Source organism: Chlorocebus sabaeus, chromosome 15, assembly GCF_047675955.1.
Source record: "Chlorocebus sabaeus isolate Y175 chromosome 15, mChlSab1.0.hap1, whole genome shotgun sequence".
In the NCBI taxonomy this organism is placed as follows: Eukaryota; Metazoa; Chordata; class Mammalia; order Primates; family Cercopithecidae; genus Chlorocebus; species Chlorocebus sabaeus.
Window position 1 is genome coordinate 58,233,203 of NC_132918.1, and position 23,672 is coordinate 58,256,874.

Sequence of the window (23,672 nt, forward strand, 5' to 3'; positions counted from 1 at the left end):
TACATGCAAGTGCATTTGGATATTTTCCACTGAGTCTAATCTAATGCATTATATTTTGTTCTATTTCGCTTTTTAGAGAATGCTAGCTATATTCCATTAAGTCGATTTCATAGTGCACTAATGGATCATAATATGAAAAATAATGCTACCAAAGACTTCTTTTGCAGATGGAGCTCTGCTACTGTTTTATCATTTGACCTGTGAACTCACTTTTCACTAGATGGTCATGGATTTTTCTCTAGCATTAAAATTTCATGAGTCCATCAGTTGTACTGCCTTTATGAGATAACTAAATTGCTGAAATTTTAAAATTGGATAGAGATTTGATTTGACTAAGAAATGATGAGCAAGTCTCCTAAGCAAACAAGTTGTGTAAAACTATAAATAGAAAACTAGGCATTTTCTCTTTGTGGTGGAGATACCATGATGGCCTTAAGCATTGTGTTTTGGGTCATTTCCAAAGCAGATGAAGAAGGCAGTATAATTGATGTTGAGTAAATACTTCGAGAGGTTTCTTAAGTATAAAAGATGAATTTCTACTTAAGTCACCCAGATCATTTCCCAAATAGTTATAAAACATATGGGAAACATATATAGTCTTCCAGTTTGCCCTTTTTTCCCCCTTCAATAAGTTATACAATATTGTGTATTGGAATGTTGAAAATAGCAACTTTAATTCTAAAGCTATTACTAGAAAATTTGGGGGCCTTTGGGCTGATATTTGTTTACATACTTTAAGTTCTGGGATACATGTGCAGAACGTGCAGGTTTGTTACATAGGTATACATGTGCCATGGGGGTTTGCTGTCATCTACATTAGGTGTTTCTCTTAATGCTATCTCTCCCCTAGCCCCTTACCTTGTGACAGGCGCTGATATGTGATGTTCCCCTCCCTGTGTCCATGTGTTCTCATTGTTCAACTCCCACTTATGAGTGAGAACATGCAGTGTGTGGTTTTCTGTTCCTGTATTAGTTTGCTGAAAATGATGGTTTCCAGCTTCATCCATGTCCCTGCAAAGGACAGGAACTCATCCCTTTTTTATGGCTGCATAGTATTCCATGGTGTGTATGTGCCACATTTTCTTTATCCAGTTTATCATTGATGGGCATTTAGGTTGGTTCCAAGTCTTTGCTATTGTAAATAGTGCTGCAATAAACATACATGTGCATGTGTGTTTATGGTAGAATGATTTATAATCCTTTGGGTATATATCCAGTAATGGGATCCCTGGGTCAAATGGTTCTAGATCTTTGAGGAATCGCCACACTGTCTTCCATAATGGTTGAACTAATTTACACTCCCACCAACAGTGTAAAAGCTTTCCTATTTCTCCACATCCTCTCCAGCATCTATTGTTCCCTAACTTTTTAATGATCACCATTCTAACTGGTGTGAGATGGTATCTCATTGTGGTTTTGATTTGCATTTCTCTAATGACCAGTGATGATTAGCTTTTTTTCATATGTTTGTTGGCCACATAAATGTCTGCTTTCGAGAAGTGTCTGTTCATATCCTTTGCCCACTTTTTGATGGGGTTTTTTGTTTTTTTCTTGTAAATTTGTCTAAGTTCTTTGTAGATTCTGGATATTAGCTCTTTGTCAGATGGATGGATTGCAAAAATTTTCTCCCATTCTGCAGGTGGCCTTTTCACTCTGGTGATAGTTTCTTTTGCTGTGCAGAAGCTCTTTCATTTAATTAGATCCCATTTGTCTATTCTGGCTTTTGTTGCCATTGCTTTTGGTATTTTAGTCATGAAGTCTTTGCCCATGCCTATGTACTGAATGGTATTGCCTAGGTTTTCTTCTAGGGTTTTTGTCGTTTTAGGTCTTACATTTAAGTTTTTAATCCATCTTTAGTTATTTTTTGTATAAGGTGTAAGGAAGGGATCCAGTTTCTGCTTTCTGCATGTGGCTAGCCAGTTTTCCCAACACCATTTATTAAATAGGAAATCCTTCCCACATTGCTTGTTTTTGTCAGGTTTGTCAAAGATCAGATGGTTGTAGACGTGTGGTGTTATTTCTGAGGCCTCTGTTCTGTTCCATTGGTCTATATATCTATTTTGGTAACAGGACCATGCTGTTTTTGTTACTGTAGCCTTGTTGTATAGTTTGAAGTCAGGTAACATGATGCCTCCAGCTTTGTTCTTTTTGCTTAGGATTGTCTTGACTATATGGGCTCTTTTTTGGTTCCATATGAAATTTAAAGTAGTTTTTCTTCTAATTCTGTGAAGAAAGTCAATGGTAGCTTGATGGGGATAGCATTCAATCTATAAATTACTTTGGGCAATGTGGCCATTTTCATGATATTGATTCTTCCTATCCATGAGCATGGAATGTTTTTCCATTTGGTTGTGTCCTCTCGTATTTCCTTGAGCAGTGGTTTGCAGTTCTCCTTGAAGGTGTCCTTCACATCCCTTATAAGTTGGATTCTTAGGTATTTTATTCTCTTTCTAACAATTGTGAATGGGAGTTCACTCAAGATTTGGCTCTCTGTTTGTCTATTATTGGTATATAGGAATGCTTGTGATTTTTGCACATTGATTTTTTATCCTGAGACTTCGATGAAGTTGCTTATCAGCTTAAGGAGATTTTGGGCTGAGACGATGGGGTTTTTCTTTTTTCTTTCTTCCTTTTTTTTTTTTTTTTTTTTTTTTTTTTGAGACGAGTCTCGCTCTTCTTGCCCAAGCTGGAGTGTAGTGGCGCAATCTTGGCTCACTGCAACCTCCACCTCCCAGGTTCAAGCAATTCTCCTGCCTCAGCCTCCTGAGTAGCTGGGATCACAGGCGCCTCCCACCATGCCCAGCTAATTTTTGTACTTTTAGTAGAGACATGGTTTTGCCACGTTGACCAGGCTGGTCTCAAGCTCCTGACCTCAGGTGATCCATCCGCCTTGAGCTCCCAAAGTGCTGGGATTACAGGTGTGATCCACTGCGCCTGGCCGATGGTGGAGTTTTCTAGATATACAATCATGTCATCTGCAAAGAGGGACAATTTTACTTCCTCTCTTCGTATTCAAATACTCTTTCTTTCTTTCTCTTGCCTGATTGCCCTGGCCAGAACTTCCAATACTATGTTGAATAGGAATGGTGAGATAGGGCACCCTTGTCTTGTGCCAGTTTTCAAAGGGAATGCTTCCAGCTTTTGCCAATTCAATATGATATTGGCTGTGGGTTTGTCATAAATAGCTCTTATTATTTTGAGATACATTCTATCAATACCTAGTTTATTGAGAGTTTTTTGCATGAAGGGGTGTTGAATTTTATCAAAGGCCTTTTCTGCATCTATTGAGACAATCATGTGGTTTTTGTCATTGGTTCTGTTTATGTGATGGATTACATTGATTGATTTGCATATGTTGAACCAGCCTTGGATCCCAGGGATGAAGCCAACTTGATTGTGGTGTATAAGCTTTTAGATGTGCTGCTGGATTCGGTTTGCCAGTATTTTATTGAGGATTTTTGCATCGATGTTCATCAGGGATATTGGCCTGAAATTTTCTTTTTTTGTTGTGTCTCTGCCAGGTTTTGGTATCAGGATGATACTGGCCTCATAAAATGAGTTAAGGAGGAGTCCTTCTTTTTGTATTGTTTGGAATAGTTTCAGAAGTAATGGTACCAGCTCTTCTTTGTTCCTCTGGTAGAATTCAACTGTGAATCCATCTGGTCCTGGGCTTTTTTTTTTTTTGAGACGGAATCTCGCTGTGTCGCCCAGGCTGGAGTGCAGTGGTCGGATCTCAGCTCACTGCAAGCTCGGCCTCCCGGGTTTACACCATTCTCCTGCCTCAGCCTCCCAAGTAGCTGGGACTACAGGCACTCCCCACCTAGCCCGGCTAGTTTTTTGTATTTTTTAGTAGAGACGGGGTTTCACCGGGTTAGCCAGGATGGTCTTGATCTCCTGACCTCGTGATCTGCCCGTCTAGGCCTCCCAAAGTGCTGGGATTACAGGCTTGAGCTACCGCGCCTGGCCGTCCTGGGGTTTTTTTTGGTTGGTAGGCTATTAATTACTGCCTCAATTTCAGACCTTGTTATTGGTCTATTCAGGGATTTGACTTCTTTTTGGTTTAATCTTGGGAAGGTATATGTGTCCAGGAGTTTATTTCTTCTAGATTTTCTAGTTTATTTGCATAGAGGTATTTATAGTGTTCTCTGATGGTAGTTTGTGTTTCTGTGGGATCAGTGGTGATATCCTCTTTATTATTTTTTATTGGGTGTATTTGATTCTTCTCTTCTTTATTAGTCTGGCTAGTGGTCTATTTAGTTAATCTTTTCAAAAAATCAGCTCCCGGATTCATTTGTTTTTGAAGGTTTTTTCTTGTCTCTATCTTCTTCAGTTCTGCTCTGATCTTAGTTATTTCTTGTCTTCTGCTAGCTTTTGAATTTGTGTGACTTGCTTCTCTAGTTATTTTAATTGTGATGTTAGCATGTCAATTTTAAATCTTTCCCGCTTTCTCCTGTGGGCATTTAGTGCTAAAAATTTCCTTCTAAATACTGCTTTAGCTGTGTCCCAGAGATTCTGGTACATTGTGTCTTTGTTCTTATCGGTTTCAAATAACTTATTTATTTCTGCCTTAATTTCATTATTTACCCAGTAGTCATTCAGGAGCAGGTTGTTCAGTTACCATATAGATGTGCGGTTTTAAGTGAGTTTCTTAATCCTGAGTTCTAATTTGATTGCACTGTGGTCTGAGAGACTTTTTTTTTTATTTCAATTCTTTTGCATTTTCTGAGGAGTGTTTTACTTCCAATTATGTGGTCAATTTTAGAATAAGTGCAATGTGGTGCTGAGAAGGATGTATATTCTCTCAATTTGGGGTGGTGAGTTCTGTAGGTGACTATTAGGTTAGCTTGGTCCAGAGCTGAGTTCAAGTCCTGAATATCCTTGTTAATTTTCTGTCTCGTTGATCTGTCTATTATTGACAGTGGAGTGTTAAAGTCTCCCACTATTATTGTGTGGCAGTCTAAGTCTCTTTGTAGTCTCTAAGAACTTGCTTTATGAATCTGGGTGCTCCTGTTTTGGGTTCATATATATTTAGGATAGTTAGCTCTTCTTGCATTGATCCCTTTATCATTATGTAATGCCCTTCTTTGTCTTTTTTTTTTTTTTTTATCTTTACTGGTTTAAAGTCTGTTTTATTAGAAACTAGGATTGCAACCCCTGCTTTTTTTGTTTGTTTTTGTTTTACTTTCCATTTTCTTGGTAAATCTTCCTCCATCCCTTTATTTTGAGCCTATGTGTGTCTGTGCATGTGAGATGGGGCTCCTGAATACAGCACACCAATGGGTCTTGACTGTTTATCCAATTTTCCAGTTTGTGTCTTTTAATTGGGGCATTTAACCCATTTACATTTAAGGTTAATATTGTTATATGTGAATTTGATCCTGTCATTATGAAGCTAGCTGGTTATTTTGCTTGTTAGTTGATGCAGTTTCTTTATAGTGTCGATGGTCTTTACAATTTGGTATGTTTTTTAAGTGGCTAGTACCCGTTTTTGCTTTGCATATTTAGTGCTTCCTTCAGGAGCTGTTGTAAGACAGGCCTGGTGGTGACAAAATCTCTCCCAGCATGTGCTTGTCTGTAAAGGATTTTATTTTTCCTTCTCTTATGAAGCTTAGTTTGGCTGGGTATGAAATTTTGAGTTGAAAATTTCTTTCCTTTAAGAATGTTGAATATTGGCCCCCACTCTCTTCTGGCTTATAGGGTTTCTGCAGAGAGATCTACTGTTAGTCTGATGGGCTTCCTTTTGTGGGTAACCTGACCTTTCTCTCTGGCTGCCCCTCACATTTTTTCTTTCATGTCAACTTTGGTGAATCTGACCTTGGTGTCTTGGGGTTGCTCTTCTTGAGGAATATCTTTGTGGTGTTCTCTTGTATTTCGTGAATTTGAATGTTGGCCTGTCTTGCTAGGTTGGGGAAGTTCTCCTGGATAATATCCTGAAGAGTGTTTTCCAACTTGGTTCCATTCTCCCCATCACTTTTAGGTACACCAGTCAAACCTAGGTTTGGTCTTTTCACATCATCCCATATTTCTTGGAGGCTTTGTTCATTCCTTTTCATTCTTTTTTCTCTAATCTTGTCTTCATGCTTTATTTCATTAAGTTGATCTTCAGTCTCTAATATCCTTTCTTTCGCTTGATTGATTCAGCTGTTGATACTTGTGTATACTTCACGAATACAGTGTATACAGTTCTCGCACTGTTTTTCAGCTCCATCAGGTCATTTATGGTCTTCTCTAAACTGGTTATTCTAGTTAGCCAGTCGTCTAACCTTTTGTCAAGGTTCTTAGGTTCCTTGCATTGGGTTAGAACATGCTCCTTTAACTCAGAGGAGTTTGTTATTACCCACCTTCTGAAGCCTACTTCTGTCAATTCGTCAAACTCATTCTCCGTCCAGTTTTGTTCCCTTGCTGGCAAGGGGTTGTGATCCTTTGGAGGAGAAGAGACCTTCTGGTTTTTGGAATTTTCAGCCTTTTTGCACTGGTTTTTCCTCATCTTCGTGGATTTATCTACCTTTGATCTTTGCTGTTGGTGACCTTCAGATGGAGTTTTTGTGTAGGCATCCTTTTTGTTGTTCGTGCTATTCCTTTCTGTTTGTTAGTTTTCCTTCTGAGTCAGGCCACTCTGCTGCAGGTCTGCTGGAGTTTGCTGGAGGTTCACTCCCAACACCATTTGCCTGGATATCACCAGTGGAGGCTGCAAAACAGCAAAGATTGCTTTCTGTTCTTTCCTCTGGAAGCTTCGTCCCTGAGGGGCACCCACCACATACCAGCCGGAGCTCTCCTGTATGAAGTGTATGTCGACCCCTGTTGGGAGGTGTCTCCCCATCAGGAGGCACGGGAGTCAGGGACCCACTTGAGGAGGCAGTCTGTCCCTTAGCAGAGCTCAAGCACTGTGCTGGGAGATCCGCTGCTCTCTTCAGTGCCAGCAGGCAGGAACGTTGAAGTCTGCTGAAACTGTGCCCGCAGCCACCCCTTCTTCCCCCCAGGTCCTCTGTCCCCAGGAAATAGGAGTTTCACATATAAGCCCCTGACTGGGGCTACTGCCTTTCTTTTAGAGATGGCCTGCCCATAAAGGAGGAATCTAGAGAGCTGGTCTGATATCTTTTAATGGGGAATGATTTTTCTTTCTGGTGTAGTTTATCCACGTTTTTTGTTGTTGTTGTTGTTTTTGTTTTTTTTGTGTGTGTGTGTGTTTTTTTTCCCAATCCGTAAGTGATAACTTTGTAAGCTTTTCGGAAGAAACTGATAATTTTTGGAAATTCTGAATTGAATATTTACCTTATTTGTACTATAACACGTAACAGTGAGTTTAAAACAGCCAAAGAAAACAAACAATGAGCTTCATGAATTATAACTCAGGACTTATTTTCTCCCTCAGTCAAAAAGAATGTTCAGCTGTGTTAATCTAGAAGGAATTTTGTTAATGCTGATATAATGTTGGCTCTGTTAGGAGTCCCTGAACAGAGTGCAGACGTCTTGAGAGATTTAACTTACACAACTCAATTTTCATAAGCATTTCAGTAACTATCCTTAAAGTCGTTGTAAATGTTGATATGAAAATTGTTTTCTCAAAATCTTCTGAATAATCAACACTCAAGGAAAAGATTTTAGACAGTATTTTAAGAAATTTGACAGGAATGGAAAATCAGAGGAAGCCATCTAGAAAATTTTACTCCATGGCAGCCATGAAGAATTCTTTGTTAGCCAAGGGCAATACTACAGTGCATCATGTACTATAAACAATACCCTCCAAGGGTCAGAGAGGGTCTTTGAAGTTCTCTACTGCCATTTTCTTTCCAGGGCAGGGATTCTGTCTTTATCATCCTTGAGAATTATCAAGTATTTTCTAGGTAGTATGGGGTACATAAAAGTAAGAGCAATGTTAGAGGTAAATAGAAATAATTGTTATGTGAGTTCAGAGGAAGGAGGTATTACTGACTGGGTAATCAGAGATTTTTTGCAGAGGAGGTGGCTCATAAGCAGGAGTTTACTTGTAAAGGACAGGGAGAATTTCACTTGAGAAAAAGCCTGACCCAAGCAAATATGTGGAAATTAGAAAGCATAGGGTGTGTTTGAAGAACAGCAGCTAGAATTAAGGGCTGGAGTCTCAGTAGGACATGCAATGTTAATTGTACTCTGGGAGCATTGCAATCACTTCTAGCAGGACATATTTGCAATACAGCAGGCAAGGTTTAGGCCAGTAAATTGTTTCCTTCAGTTCTAATTGAGTTAGACATTCTTCATTGGGATGAACTGATGAAGAGTCCGTGATTCAGAAAAAGTTGAATAAATATGTACCAAATGCCATGTACTTGTAAATATTTATGACATGCTGTCAGTGTAAATTATACTTACTATATGTTTCAAAACATTTTTGTTAGCAAACATTTGCTTTAAAAAGATGCATTTCTGTACTCTCTATATAAAGTTGTGGATTTCATATTGATAGATTTTCAAATGCAAAACAAATACTCCTTCTTATGTATAGACACAGGGAACATGGAAGTTCTGCACCTGTATGGAAGTGAGGAACAGAAGAAACAGTGGCTTGAGCCTCTTCTTCAAGGGAATATTACCTCATGCTTCTGTATGACAGGTAAATGCCAATCACCATTCTCTCCTTTGTAGTCAGTCATCCTGGAGTTATTATGGATGAGCTGCAGAAATATAGGATGTGGTTCTGTGTTTCAGTCAAATTTGCTGTTGGCCAAAAATATGAGTATGTTTATTTTGAGCCCGTTATTAAATTTTGGCATTTTCAAATGTTCAGAAAAATATTATCCTCTCCTTTGTTAGAATATCAGATGGTGTTCTCTAGTAGCCTGCTACAGCATTAGCAGCAGAGTAAACTTAGTTTCACAATCTTTTGATGTCATTACTAAAATTGCTATCTATGAGTATTTAGGATCTTCTTTGCTGTTATGTATGAAATATCTATTTTTGTGATAATTTTGTATTGATACTTATAAAATATTCAACTCTTCCATAAACTCAGAAAAATAGAAATTTCACCAGTACTGGACATATGGCTCAAATTATAATCCTGTGGGAAAATAAAGGAACATATTAATAAAAACAGATTTAATATCATTTGTACATAGGAAGCATTAAGAATGCTTCAGTAGAAAAAAAATCATTGTTTTGTGATTTAGTTTAGAATTAAACCAAATTTTGCTTGGCCATGATTTTTAAGTGCTTTCAATAATGGCCAGATTTTATTGTTTTGTATAACATTGTATACATTTATACAGTACTCCTCTTTTATCTGAAGGGGATACATTCTAAGACCCCCAGTGGGTGTCTGAAAACTGGGGATAGTCCTGAACCTTATTTAGACTATGATTTTTCTTATACATATGTACCTATGATACAGTTTAATCTATAAATTAGGCATAGTAAGACAATAATAACTAATAATAAAATAGAACAATTATAACAATACTCAGAATGGTACACTATTTAAAAATTATGAATTGTTTACTTCTGGAATTTTTCATTTAATATTTTTGGAATGCAGCTGGCCTCTCATAACTGAAACCTCAGCAAAGCTACAGATAACAGGGGACTGCTATAATAGCATAACTGATCTCCATTTAAATCAGTAATAGGCATTTATTGAATACCTACAGTATGATGTATTGTCTACAAAGCACTAGGTGGGGGTTACAAAATAAGTAGAATACACAACCCTCTTTCTAAAAAAAAAAGAGTCTTAAGTTTTAGAAACAGAACACATGGAATATCTGAAGGACTTGTTTAAAGGGGTGTCGTATTAACAAGTGCAGATGGCTATGATTGAGAGCTAGACAGTTCTGAAGTGCCATGCAGTAAAGCGGTTGTCTAAGGGTGTCCCATGGAGGACTTTCTGAAGACCTTAAGTGTTGAACAGGCTTTAAAGAATGCAAAGTATGTAAATCAGTAAAAGCATTCATGATGGAATTTGCAAGGCACCTTAGAAATTGCTTAAGACGGTAAACTATATGGGAGGAATCTGTCTTGCCCATCAATATTTAGTACATTATCTCCATTGTGAGAAGTAGAAAACAATACGTTTACTACATTTGCTGATTGGAGAAAGGAGTGGGTTATATCCCAAGTCATATATCAATGAGGAAGCCAAAAATACAATTCAAATTACTGATCCCCAATGTTCAATATACTTCATTCATTCACTCATTCTCCCAGTGCACATTTATTGAATACCTACTGTGTGTAGGTTATGGGAAAAGCTGGGTGGCATGGGGAATGATAGGACGTTGAAAAAGATAAAGATGCCTTTGTTTTTAAAGTTTCCATATCCTTATCTAAGCCTACTGATGATATCTGCCTATCTGTAAATTCAGCTCTTGTTTATTTATAGAACCTGATGTAGCTTCAAGTGATGCCACAAATATTGAATGCAGCATCCAACGAGATGAAGATAGCTATGTAATTAATGGCAAGAAATGGTGGAGCAGTGGTGAGTGTTCAGCCTAATTTTTTCATCTAACTGACTGATCCTTTGTGCCAGATGCTATGCTAGAATAATTCTATGATACATAGTGATCAGTTTCATGATCATAATTCTTTAAATTCTTCATGTGTAGGCCAGGCACGGTGTGTCACACCTGTAATCCCAGCACTTTGGGAGGCTGAGGTGGGTGGATCACCTAAGGCCAGGAGTTCGAGACCAACCTGGCCAACATGGTGAACCCCTGTCTCCACTAAAAATACAAAAATTAGCCAGGTGTGGTGGCAGGCATCTGTAATCCCAGCTACTCGGGAGGGGAGGCTGAGGCAGGAGTCTCGCTTGACCCTGGGTGGTGGAAGTTGATGTGTGCTGAGATGGCACCACTGCACTTCACCCTGGGCAACAAGAGCAAAACACTGTCTCAAAAAAATGAAAAATTAATTAATTCTGCATGTGAAAGCATTTTCAAACTTAGAAATAGTGGTTGAAAGAAAAAGTAATTTTAAAGTAACATATGCTGGTTAGGTGATGTTTAAGAGCAGAAAATGTCATTTTTTGTAGTTTTAGAGATAAAATTCGTTAGTGCCTACTATTTTTGACCAATGTAATTGCTAGCAAAATTTAATTTAGTAGGAGCATATCACATGGATTATAATAATTTACAGCAAATATTTTTTTTTAAAGATAACTTATGCATGTTATTAATATAATTTATTGTGGTATATATTTTTATTACTCAAAATAAAGTGTTTAAATGGAAATAGGACATTTTATGCATGGGATAATATACTTTTTGATCAATCGGCAGTGATAGACTCATATAAATGGATGAGTTCTTTAGGAAGTTAAGAAATTGGAACCCAGATGAAAATGATAATCTGAGGATTACACCTAGACTATACATGATAAATCTAACATTTGTCATGATAATCAGTTAGTACAAAGAAAGTTGACATCATAGAAGCAAATTGTCTTTAGGAACTTACCAGGAATGTTTTGAAAAGAATCAGAAAAGCTTATTATGGTTTTTTTTTTTGATTGCTTTTTTGGAGGAGGTGGGTTTTATAAAATTACTTACAAACTAAAAAAAAAAAAAAAAAAACAGGAAAAAAGATAGAGTTCTGCTGCATACTTATTCAAGTACTAAAATTATGCAGGGAAATTGTTCTTGTATTAAAACTCAGATAATTAAAAATATTTATGAATGCCTTTTAACATGAACTTCTTTAATAATCTGTTTTAGATAGCCTAACTTATAGCATAGTAGGTTTGTTTTTTTAACTTTTATTTTGAAATTATTATAAATTCACAGGAAGTTACAAAGATGGTACAGAGTGGCCCTTCACCCAGTTTCCCTCAATGGTTTCATCTTACATAATTATACTATAATGTCAAAACCAGGAAATTGAAATTGGTACAATGTGTATATACAGTTCTGTGTCATTTTATCACTTGTGTAGATTTGTATAACCACCACTGCAACCAAGACACAAAATTATCACCTCAAAGCTCTTCTTCTTTATAGCAGAGTGTTCTTATTCACTTATGCCTGTTACTATTATTTTCCTTTGTTCATTTTAATTATTATGTTTTGTACATTTATTATCTTGTTTCCTCTTCTTGGCTTTTATTTCTCCCCTTCCCCCAACCCATTCTTTATTGTAAGTTGCGACCACAGCATTTGAGATTTGAGTTTCAGAATAATGCAAATGTTTTATTTGAGGAGGAAACATCATTCATATGTATCCAAGCAAAAGGCAGAGCAGTTTTATCTTTAAATGCTAAAAGTACTGGTTGGCTCTGTAGGACCCTCAGAATCAAAACGAAACTCCTCCACACTTTGTCTCTGTCTTCTCCAGGACCCATATTTCTTGGCCACTTTCATAATGTAGTTTTTGAAAGATGCTCCCATAAAAACATAAAGGATTGGGTTGAGGCAGCTGTGAAAGAGTGCGATGCTTTCTGTGATTTGGATGGCAATGTCCATGCGTTTGCTCATGTTGCAGTTGGTGATCAGGGAGTAGATGATGTCTATGGCTCGGCAGAACTTGACAATGTTATAAGGCAGCTGAGTGACAATGAAAACTAGAACCACTGTGAGCAGAACTTTTAGGGGTCGAGATATTTTAATGTTTGGCATCTTCATGAGTGTCCTTGCAGTGATAAAGTAGCACACCCCCATAATAAGAAAGGGTACTACAAATCCAATGCAGATTTCTAGCATTTGAATCGATGCTTTCATTGATGTTCCTAGGTAGTGGGGAAAAATGGGAATGCACCTAGCATTGTCATTTACTGTATAAAAAACCAGCTGGGGTATGCTCAGCAAGATGGCAGCCATCCAGACACAGAAACAGATGACCCAGCATGGTTTTCCCACTGCTGATTGGCTGGGGCCTTTAGTTACTGCCACATATCTGTCTATGCTGATACAAGCCAGAAACTGCATTCCAGAGACAAAGTTTAGTGTATACAAGGCTGAAGTTATTTTGCACATTATTTTCCCTAAAACCCACCCATGAACTGCATTAACAGCCCAAAAAGGCAGAGTGAATAGAAGGAGTAAATCTGCCACAGCCAAATTCAGGATGTACACATCTGTTTTGGTTCTCTGTTTTTTGTAATAGGCATAAATTGCCACTACCGTGGAATTGCCTGCAAGTCCAATGACAAAAGCTAATGTGAGGAATACAGGGAGGAAAACTTTTGCAAATTCTCTGACGTCTTCTTTGATACAGATCAATTCATATTGACTGTAGTCATAAGTGCCATTCGTTTCATTTTCCTCATAATAATAATCTGTTGACTGGTTCTGTTCCAAAGCCATGACTCCAATCTAGATGCCAAAGAGAATACAGGATAGATATTTGTCTAAATATGCTTAAAAGGAAACAGTTTTTTATCAAGCTGTTTTGTTCTTTCCCTAGAGTATAGCCTATTGCTGTAACATATGTGAGCCTAAATCTAGCACTCTTTGAAATGCTTTAATGGGAGCCACATTGGAATATGACCCTAAGATTAGTTATTCAAACTTTGCTTGTACAATTCTGTGTGAAAGAACTGGGGTTTGCACAGGGCAATAAACATAATGCCCTGGAGAATTTTCTTAATCATTAAATCCTAAATAAAAGTGAAGACTTTTATGTAAAAATGATTTTTAAAATATGAAAATTTAATTAGATTTTAACTAAGAAGAATAGTGTTATAATCTTTACATACATAATTTTGTGAATCTTAAAAGTATATCTACAACAAATTGAATAAAAATGAAAATAGTAAATTACTTGGTTTATTTAATTAAATTTTTGATTTTGATGTTATTTATAAATTTAATTTAAATAAGTTAAATAAATTCTCTCAGCATTTGTACTAAATTTCACTAGTTGCCTTTTATAAAACAAGATCTCCTTTAGCCATCTTCCCTCCAAAACTGGTCACTACTTGCTTATTGTGTACTGTTTTTAAGTAGCACCACTATCCTCTAGTCATCTAAGCTACAAGCCTGCTTCATTCTTGTCTTCTCTCTTAGTTTCATCCCTGATTCCCTATCAGTTCCTAAGTTCTGATTCTGCCTTCCAAATAGGTCTTGAATCTGTCTTAATCTGCATTCTTCCACACATTTGCACAATTTAGCTATTATGTTTCTCACCTAGCCTACTGCAATATCCTTCTTTTTTAATATTTAAGTTTTAATTTTTTTTTTTCCTTTTGAGATGGAGTCTCGTTCTGTTGCCCAGGCTGGAGTGCAGTGGCGCAGTCTCAGCTACTGCAACCTCCGCCTCCCGGGTTCATGCGATTCTCCTGCTCTCGAGTAGCTGGGATTATAGGCACACACCACCATGCCTGGCTAATTTTTTCTATTTTTAGTAGAGATGGGGTTTCACTATGTTGGCCAGACTGGTCTTGAACTCCTGAGCTCGTGATCCACCTGCCTCGGCCTCCCAAAGTGCTGGGATTACAGGTGTGAGCCACCGAGCCTGGCCTATTTTTAAATTTTAGTCCATTGATTGATTGATTGTTATAAGACTGTTTAACTTTTGTATTTTTGATGGAGATGGGGTTTTACCAGGTTGCAAAGGCTGGTCTCAAACTCCTGGGCTCAGCAATCTACCTGCCTTGGCCTCGCAAAGTGTTGGGGTAACAGACATGAGCCACCGCACCTGACCAAGCAGTATCTTTCTAACTGATACCCTGTTGTTACTCCTCCTCAATACCTCCTTGTCAAAAACGTTTTTCCTATTTCCACCGGAGTATTTGATCTCTGAATTGCCAGTCTGCCTCTCCTCTGTTTTGTTCCTCATCGGGAAGACACATCTCTTCACCTGAAAGCCACAATCCAAGCTCCTAAGCATAACACCCAAGGCTCCCTTCACAATGCAGTGCCATCCCTGGCTCCTGCCACCTCTCCCTACTCTGTGTCCTACTCAGCAGTGGGCTGGCACCCACCATGCAGCAGCATCTGTCTACATCATTGCTCATTCTGTTCCTTTATCTACCATACGATTTCCTGCCCTTCCCTGGAAGGGCCAATTCCTACTCAATTAACGCGGATGCCACCTCCCCAGAAGACTTTCCTGATGTATTAGCAATTTTTACATACCCCTCAGAGAACTGATCCATTCTATGGAAAGGATGCATTTCCCATACTACCTTGTTCCTCTAGGTTTTAAGTTCCTCAAAGCATGACCTGTTTGATTTGTGTTTGTAAACAGAATCTTGTTAATGTGCCTGGCACAAAGTAGCTTCTCAGTAAATATTTATCAAATTAAAGGTTTTGCCAACAGATATAAAGCTGTTACTCTAGAATGGATAGATAGTATGCCAGCAATCTTCTATGTCAACACTGTTATTGCACTGTGTTGGCTACTAGCACCCCATAGTATTAAGATAAGCTTGCACAGAATTCATAAGTTTTGGAATGTATGGAATGTATAAAATAATGACTTTCAGTGTTTTTACTATAGTGCTGAATTTTGTTTTCCTTTTTCTTTAGACTTTCTATCTTCCTTGGGTTGTTTTTGTCCTTTTAAGTATCTCAAATATTCTTATAGAATCAATAATGAAAATATTATTTCTAAAACAGTGGGCCAACTTATAGTACATTTTCAAAAGAACATTCTTATGTTTGCTAACTTTTTTTTTTGAATGAATATAGCAAAGAAAAGAAGGCTGTGAAGAAAGATACCACATAGCAGAATTGCTTTCATTATGTAAAAACCAGGTGCCAACTTTTTTAAATGACTCTTTTTATCATTAAGGTTAGTTAAAAAGTTCCAATTTGGAAGACTACTCTGGTCTTCATGTTCTTATGCATTAATTATTAACACAATATGAACCTTGTTCTTCCTTTCTCTTTCATAATAAAATCTTGAGCCTGATGATAAGGAATAACATGGCCAAGTATTATAATATATTAAGGAAGGGAATTTTTAAGTAAGAATTAATCTTACTAAAAATGTGAGTAAAAAAGAGTAGAAATGGAATTATTTGTAGAAGTGATCCTTCTGGCAGATATATAGACACACTTTTAAGTGTCTTTGTAATTACTATTAGAACAAAAGAAAATCAGTACTTGTAAAAGAAAGTGGAAAAAAGTGGTATAACAAAACCTATTTTATCCTTAACAAAATTTTACCAACAAGTAATGGTATTTAAAATCATATTTTCTTCTTGCCATATTAAGATTTTCATTTAAGTTTAAAGTGTACAGCTGTTTTCAAGTAACTTTTTTTTTGTTTTACAAGTAAGCATTTAAACTTTTATGCATCAAGACTCCCTCTATATAAGTAAATATATAAGGTCTTTGGGCTTAAAAAACATATTCAAGTCAGAATGAGAAAAGAAATAAAGTACCAACCTGTTGCAGTCGACAGAGAGGAGCAGTCTTGAGTACAGAGTGTAAAATCAAATGACCTAACTCCAGCTACTTTTGTTTTCACTTTACACCCCGCCTTTATCTCGTATCCAAGAAGGCTTTCCTGAAATTTAACCTTGTGAGCACTTGATCTTTTATTTCCTGTAAAACCATCTGTGAAGTTACATTCAACTTCTTAAGTGGTTTAGGTTACAAATTTGAAAAACATCCATCTTTTTTCAAAAACTACAGACCTTTCCAATTTCCACTTAGTTAAAGGGGACAAGAAAGTGCCTGCAGCTGAGCTACTGACTGCTGAAGCAGAAGGAGAATCCACCTGAGGGCATCTAGGCAGTGCTTGTAGGTAGCATCTAGAGAAATACTCTCTAAAGTTATTTTGCCTAAGAAAGAAAGCAAATATGATTTTAACCAAGGAAAATATCTTTTTGAAGACTAAACTATCAAAGATTAAATTATAAGTAATCATTAGGTATTTGCAATAGAATTTAACATTTTTATGCCACATCATTTAATATTTAACTATTAGACTCTTCCTGGCTTCACTGTACTTCCTCTATCCTTGTCCCAGACTATTTTCCCATGGCTTTAAACTCTCTTGCTTTCTTGTTACCTTTTTTCCCAAAGCTAGAATACGAACCTTCAAAATCCTTCAGTCTGGGAGACTGTTTATTTTTTCCACATTTCCACACACATAAGTTAGAGAAAGAAGAGAAATTTATGCCAATTTGGCCCTCATCGTCTATTTGAACTTGGCTGTCCTCAAATTTGCATGGCAGTTATCTATTTTTTCATGCAAGGCCAGGCTCAGTCTCCACCTGCAGAAATTATTTTAGACCCATGCCATTTTTTCTTTTCTTTTTTTTTTTTTTTAAAAAAAAAAAACTTTTAAGTTCAGGGGTACACATGCAGGTTTGTTATACAGGTAAGCATGTATCATGGGAGTTTGTTGTGCAGATTATTTTATCACCCAGGTGTTAAGGCTAGTACCCCTTAGTTATTTTTCCTGATCCTCTTTCTCCTACCACCCTCTACTCTTTGATAGGCCCCGGTGTGTTCTTCTCCATGTGTCCATGTGTTCTCATCATTTAGCTCCCACTTATAAGTGAGAATATGCAGTATTTGGCTTTCTGTCCCTGTGTTAGTTTGCTAAGGATAATGGCCTCCAGCTCCATCCACGTGCCTGCAAAGGACATAATCTCATTTTTTATGGCTGCATAGTATTCCATGCTGTATATGTACCGCGTTTTCTTTGTCTAGTCTATCACTGATGGGTGTTTAGGTTGATTCCATGTCTTTGCTATTGTGCATGGTGCTGCAATGAACATAGGCATGCATGTGTCTTTATAAGAGAATAATTTATATTCCTTTGGGTATATACCCAGTAATGGAATTGTTGGCTCGAATGATATTTCTGTCTTTAGGTCTTTGAGGAATTGCCACACTGTTTCTACAATGATTGAACTAATTTACGCTCCTACCAACAGTTTATAAGTGCTCCTTTTTCTTCACAAACTCACCAGCATCTGTAATTTTTTGAGTTTTTAATAATAGCCATTCCGACTGGTGTGAGATGGTATCTCATTGTGATTTTGATTTGCATTTTTCTCATGATCAGTGATGTTTAGCTTTTTTTCATATGATTGTTGGTGGTATGTATGTCTTCTTTTGAGAAGTGTCTGTTCACAATCCTTTGCCCACTTTTTAATAGGGTTGTTTTTTAAATGTAAATTTAAATTTCTTATAGATGCTGGGTATTAGACCTTTATGAGATGCATAGTTTGCAAAGATTTTCTCCCATTCTGTAGGTTGTCTGTTTACTCTGTCGATAGTTTCTTTTGCAGTGCAAAAGCTCTTCAGTTTAATTAGGTTCCATTTGCCAATTTTTGCTTGTATTGCAGTTCTCATAGTAGCCTACAAGATCCTACAGGGTCTGCCTCCGTCCCTCATTGTCTCTCTGACCTCATTTCACACTACTCACCCCTTTGCCTACTTGTTCTGCCATGCCCAGCTTCTTGGTGTTTGAGAGCATACCAGTCACAGTCTTATTAGGGCTTTTGTGCTGGCTCTTCTGTCTACCTGGAATGTGCTGTGTCTTAGTAATTGCAAACTCACTTCCTCTTCTCTTTCAAGTCTTTTCCTAATCACCACCAACTCACTGAGGCAATTCTTGACTACTCTACTTAAAATACCCCTCACCCACCTGGACTCCCAGTCCACCAGACCCATAGCACTTATCATGTTCTAATGCACCATATCATATAACTATGATTGCTGTAAATTGTCTTTCACCCTGTATTAGAATATAAGCTTCATCAGGACAGGGACTTTTGTTTGCTTTGTTCATTGATATATCCCAAGTACCAAGAATAGTATCTGGCACATAATGACTACTCAAAAATGTTTTGAATTAATAAAAAAATTCTACCGTCCGCTTTGATTATTATCTAACAACTGGTCTGTAACTGCAGCCTCCATAATTATCAGTTGATAATCTCTTTGGTCTTTCTATGTAATACACAATACTGACTTGTAGGCATTTGCAAGTACTTTTACTCCTGCCTAGTGCACTCTTCCCACCCTATTTTAGATCCCTAACTCCTATTTACAATTCAGATTTAGTTCTGACCTTAACATTAATCCAGGAAGCCTTCCATAATTCTTTCAGATTAGATCAGATATACCTACTCTTCTATAGTCTTTTCACTGTATTGTTGGTACTTATTTAAATTTTCTTCCATAGCTGTCTTATACCCTGCTGTATCCTCAACATTTGGCTTGGTACCTTACTCATGGTACCAGCTTAATGAATAATAATTAAATTCATGAATCAATCAACTGATGTTTAAGTAACTCATCCTCCACAGCCATATAAGTTTAGCAGTGGAATTGGAATTCTGAATTCAGATCTTCAGTCTATTTTATCATCTTATCTCTTATATCTCTTTGCTATTTTACGATGCCATCTATTATAGAATCTTGATACTCTTTTATAGATTCAAAAGTATCTATCCCTTTCCTTTATTTACCCCACCCCCAACAATCATAAGCTTTCTTGTAAATGGGATTCCTTTATTGCAAATCGGTTGTAATGCTATAATCTTTACATCTTTTGAATTTACACATTGTTTTTACTAACTGAGACACGTACAAAGCCCTTGAGGCATAGGGGATCTCAGGATTGACCAGCTTCTTCTGGTAGCGTGTGTATGAATGCTGTGTATAAATCATGGTGTATGAATCATGGTGAAACTAGCTGACTGGCTGGCCTTTTCCTGTATTTTCCCTTTACTCCTGATAGGACTAGGAGAGACAGTGGTAATAGGGAGATTTGACAAAATATGCAAAATAAATCATGTAGCTTGGAGGGTAGGCAGAAGCATCACTAACCTTAGGCAACTTTTCAAAGTACTTACTTGATGCTTGTGTAACTCTCTTCTACTTCTCGTATTCCTAAGAACTGATGATGATTCCATTTTGCTGCTTACCATAAATTGGCTCCTACTCTTAACCTCCCTAACATAGCAGTGTCCCTTGTTCTTGAAGAATCTCTCTCCCCCCACCCATTTCTCATCCCTTTTCTTGTACTGTCGTTTTGCTATGTTACACAGGCTGGTCTCCAACTCCTAGACTCAAACAATCCGCCCATCCCGGCCTCCAAAAGTGCTGGGATGAATCTGTAATTTTGATGAGTATTGCCAAATTGTACTCCACAGGGATGGTATTACTTTGTTCTCTATCAATAATATATAGAAGTGTCTGTTTTTCTAAAATATTGTCAGTAGAATGTGTTGTTTCACTACCACTCTGCTTTCTAAATGACTTGTAACAACTTCAGCACCCCTTACCTACCCTTGCCAGGCATGTGTGAAATACTGGATAACAAACTGCTTTTGAATGTTTCATTATTGCTCTACTCCACATTTATTTGATTAGTGGTAAAGTTAAGCAATTTTAAAAATCTCTTTTATTATTCTTATTTCCTCTTTTTGCAATTGTGTTCTTTGCCCATCTGTATACTGATTTTCAGTATACAATATGATTTCTTTATAATTTAGGGAGCTAAATATTGCATACATTTTGTCATAAATGTTGAAATATTTTCCCCCCAATTTTTTTTGCTTTTTAATTTTATTTTCTAATGTACAACAGTTTTATATGGACAAACCAGTTGATCTTTATCTTTTGATTTTGATTCATTTATCATTTTTAAGTTTTAAAATCCTTTCTCACCCAGCGATTTGATAAATATTATATTATTTTTCTTCTAGTTTTTTATGTCTTGATTTTTTTTTTTTTTTTTTTTTTTTTTTTTTTTTTTTTTTTTTGAGGCGGAGTGTAGCTCTGTCGCCCAGGCTGGAGTGCAGTGGCTGGATCTCAGCTCACTGCAAGCTCCGCCTCCCGGGTTCATGCCATTCTCCGGCCTCAGCCTCCCGAGTAGCTGGGACTACAGGCGCCCGCCACCTCGCCCGGCTAGTTTTTTGTATTTTTTAGTAGAGACGGGGTTTCACCGTGTTAACCAGGATGGTCTCGATCTCTTGACCTCGTGATCCGCCCGTCTCGGCCTCCCAAAGTGCTGGGATTACAGGCTTGAGCCACCGCGCCCGGCCATGTCTTGATTTTTTTAAATTTTAAACTCTGATCTATTTGGGATTTATTTTGATCTAACCATATTCTATAGTAACAACATAATAGCAGCAGCCTGTAACATTATTACTTAATTCTTATTATTTAGATGTAAACCTAGCGATGGATTCAGTGAATTTTGAAGATTTCCCTGTTAAAGATACACACTCTAAGAGAACACATGGGATTTTTTTTTCTTTAACTGTGGGATTGTACAATAAACATCTTTTTTCTTATAAGGGAAATTTTATTGCAAAATAATACTTACTCCAATTTGAATTGTCAGTATTAAAGCTAAAACCAAATTAAGTTCAATTGTTCCACCTCAGAAATTCAATGTTGGTAGAAGAAACGGCCTTGAGAATTTGTGGATAGCTATCTGTGCTTCATGGTATGTAATTGTTTACATCACTTTCTTAATTGTTACAAACCACACTTTACTCAAAGGTCATGTTTTTTTATCCACCTATCATATCTCCTTTTGTTTGAAAATGATTTTGTGGATAAAAGCCTAAGAAATTAAAAATCACCAACTAACATCAGGGAGATGTAATTTTCAGCCTGACTTAATCCTGGCACTTGAACAGCCTTGAAATACCACAGTGTCTGGATTAAAAACAAAATTACTTTATCTGGGCCATCCGTTTTCATTCATGAAGGCCTGTGACACAGCATATGTGTTTAAATGTTCTCTAGTCTATTCAGATTTCCTCTAATATATTTTATTTATGACATTGGGTATCCTGTTCATTAACTAAAATGACACAAACAAGCAAAACTCTCTATAAAAGAAGGTTGTTTCAACTGCTGCACTTGCCAAATTCTGCTTATAGCTAAGGGGAGATGATATCTTTGAGAAGGGTTTTTCTCATTTTTCTGAAACATCATTGTTAAATACAAATATTTCAAATTCTACAAACTATGCATTCACCCTTACTTCCTCTACTTAATGATCACAAAAGACATCCAACTTAAAAATTGTATTTTTTAGAATATTAATTGTTCTCGGCCGGGCGCGGTGGCTCAATCCTGTAATCCCAGCACTTTGGGAGGCCGAGATGGGCGGATCACGAGGTCAGGAGATCGAGACCATCCTGGCTAACAGTGAAACCCCGTCTCTACTAAAAAAAATACAAAAAACTAGCCAGGCGAGGTGGCGGGTGCCTGTAGTCCCAGCTACTCGGGAGGCTGAGGCAGGAGAATGGCGTAAACCCGGGAGGCAGAGCTTGCAGTGAGCTGAGATCTGGCCACTGCACTCCAGCCTGGGCGACAGAGCGAGATTCCTTCTCAAAAAAAAAAAAAAAAAAAAAAAAAAAAAGAATATTAATTGTTCTCCATATAACATTGAGGAAGACAGAATCAAATAATTATTTGCCTTGCTTCTTGAGTTTCTTCAATATTTACATGGTATCTGAAATCTATTGGGCATTTATGTAAGGCTGTGGCAACATTTTTGTTTGTTTGCTTTGTTTTGAGACAAGGTCTCACTCTGTTGCCCAGGCTAGAATGCAGGGGCATGATCACGGTTCACTGCAACCTTGACTTCCCAAGGCTCAAGCAATCCTCCCACCTCAACATCCCAAGTAGCTGGGACTACAGGCATGCTGCACCATGCTTGGCTAATTTTTAAATTTTTTTATATAGACGAGGTCTCGCTAGGTTGCCTGGGCTGGTTTCAAACACTTGGGCTCAAGGGATCCTCCTGCTTCAGCTTCCCTTTTGGGATTACAGATATGAGTCATCATGCCCGGCCAGCATTTTTAAATGATAGAAAGAATGAGGTAAGAAGTAATATTGGGAAGTATTAGATAAAAAATTACATATTCAGAATATTAGAAAAAGAGGGCTTTAGACCAGGGTTCAAAGGAAATAGAAGATTTTACTTTAGCTCACTGATGCTGGATATCTAGCATCAGTGAAACCTTGAAAGATTTACCCAAGTGTTCTTGAATGCTAGAATGGAAAGTAGAGAAAGAAAAATATCTCTGAAAATGGGCGCATAGACCAATGGAACAGAACAGAGAGCCCAGAAATAAGGCTGCTCACCTATGACCATCTGATCTTCGACAGGGCTGACAAAAACAAGCAATGGGGAAAAGACTCCCTATTCTATAGATGGTGCTGGGATAACTAGCTAGCCATATGCAGAAGATTGAAGCTGGACTCCTACCTTACAACACAGACAAAAGTTAATTCAAAATGAATTAGAGACTTAAATGTAAAACCCAAAACTATTAAAAACCCTGGAAGATGTGTTGGGGTCTGCGTGTTTCCTAAACAAAGGAATGAACACACAAGACAACACAAGACAAGACAAACATGGCGGCCGCCTCGAATGGCACGCTCTGCTTTATTTTATACAGTTGTTTGTGGAATGTTGCCAAGTCACAAGACACATTGTTGTTTTTCTGACCGTTCCCTGACTTTCTGGATTTTCAAGATGTTTACACATAAACAAGCCCCCAGGGTCTGCTGTTTGCAGCTGGCTCCTTTGTCCTCCCTGTTTACAGGGAAGGAACGCCCTGCTTCATTTGCAAGGGGAACACCCTGCTTCGTTTGCAAGAGCAGGACTTATCCGGAACATCTCGTTTGTGAGCACGTAGTCCTCTACAAAGACGACTTAGGCAATACTGTCCTAGACATAGGGATGGGCAAAGAGTTCATGACAAAGACACCAAAGGCAATCACAGCAAAAGCAAAAATTGACAAGTAAGATCTAATTAAACTTAA

At 37.5% G+C, this 23,672-nt stretch overlaps 2 protein-coding genes across 2 annotated transcripts in view; one reads left to right on the forward strand and one right to left on the reverse strand.

Moving 5' to 3' along the window:
- The window catches only part of ACAD11 (acyl-CoA dehydrogenase family member 11), a 93,138-nt gene that overhangs the window by 40,056 nt on the left and 29,410 nt on the right, over positions 1–23,672 (forward strand). The window contains exons 12-13 of the mRNA XM_038002880.2: positions 8,483–8,590; positions 10,355–10,453. Coding sequence (XP_037858808.2) covers positions 8,483–8,590; positions 10,355–10,453 — 207 coding nt within the window. The remainder of the gene's footprint in view (positions 1–8,482; positions 8,591–10,354; positions 10,454–23,672) is intronic.
- On the reverse strand, positions 12,146–16,509 carry ACKR4 (atypical chemokine receptor 4). The gene is made up of 2 exons (XM_008009110.3): positions 16,302–16,509; positions 12,146–13,280 (listed from the first exon to the last, which is right to left on the reverse strand). The coding sequence occupies exon 2, from the start codon at positions 13,269–13,271 to the stop codon at positions 12,219–12,221; it is 1,053 nt and encodes a 350-aa protein (XP_008007301.1). The 5' UTR covers positions 13,272–13,280; positions 16,302–16,509; the 3' UTR covers positions 12,146–12,218.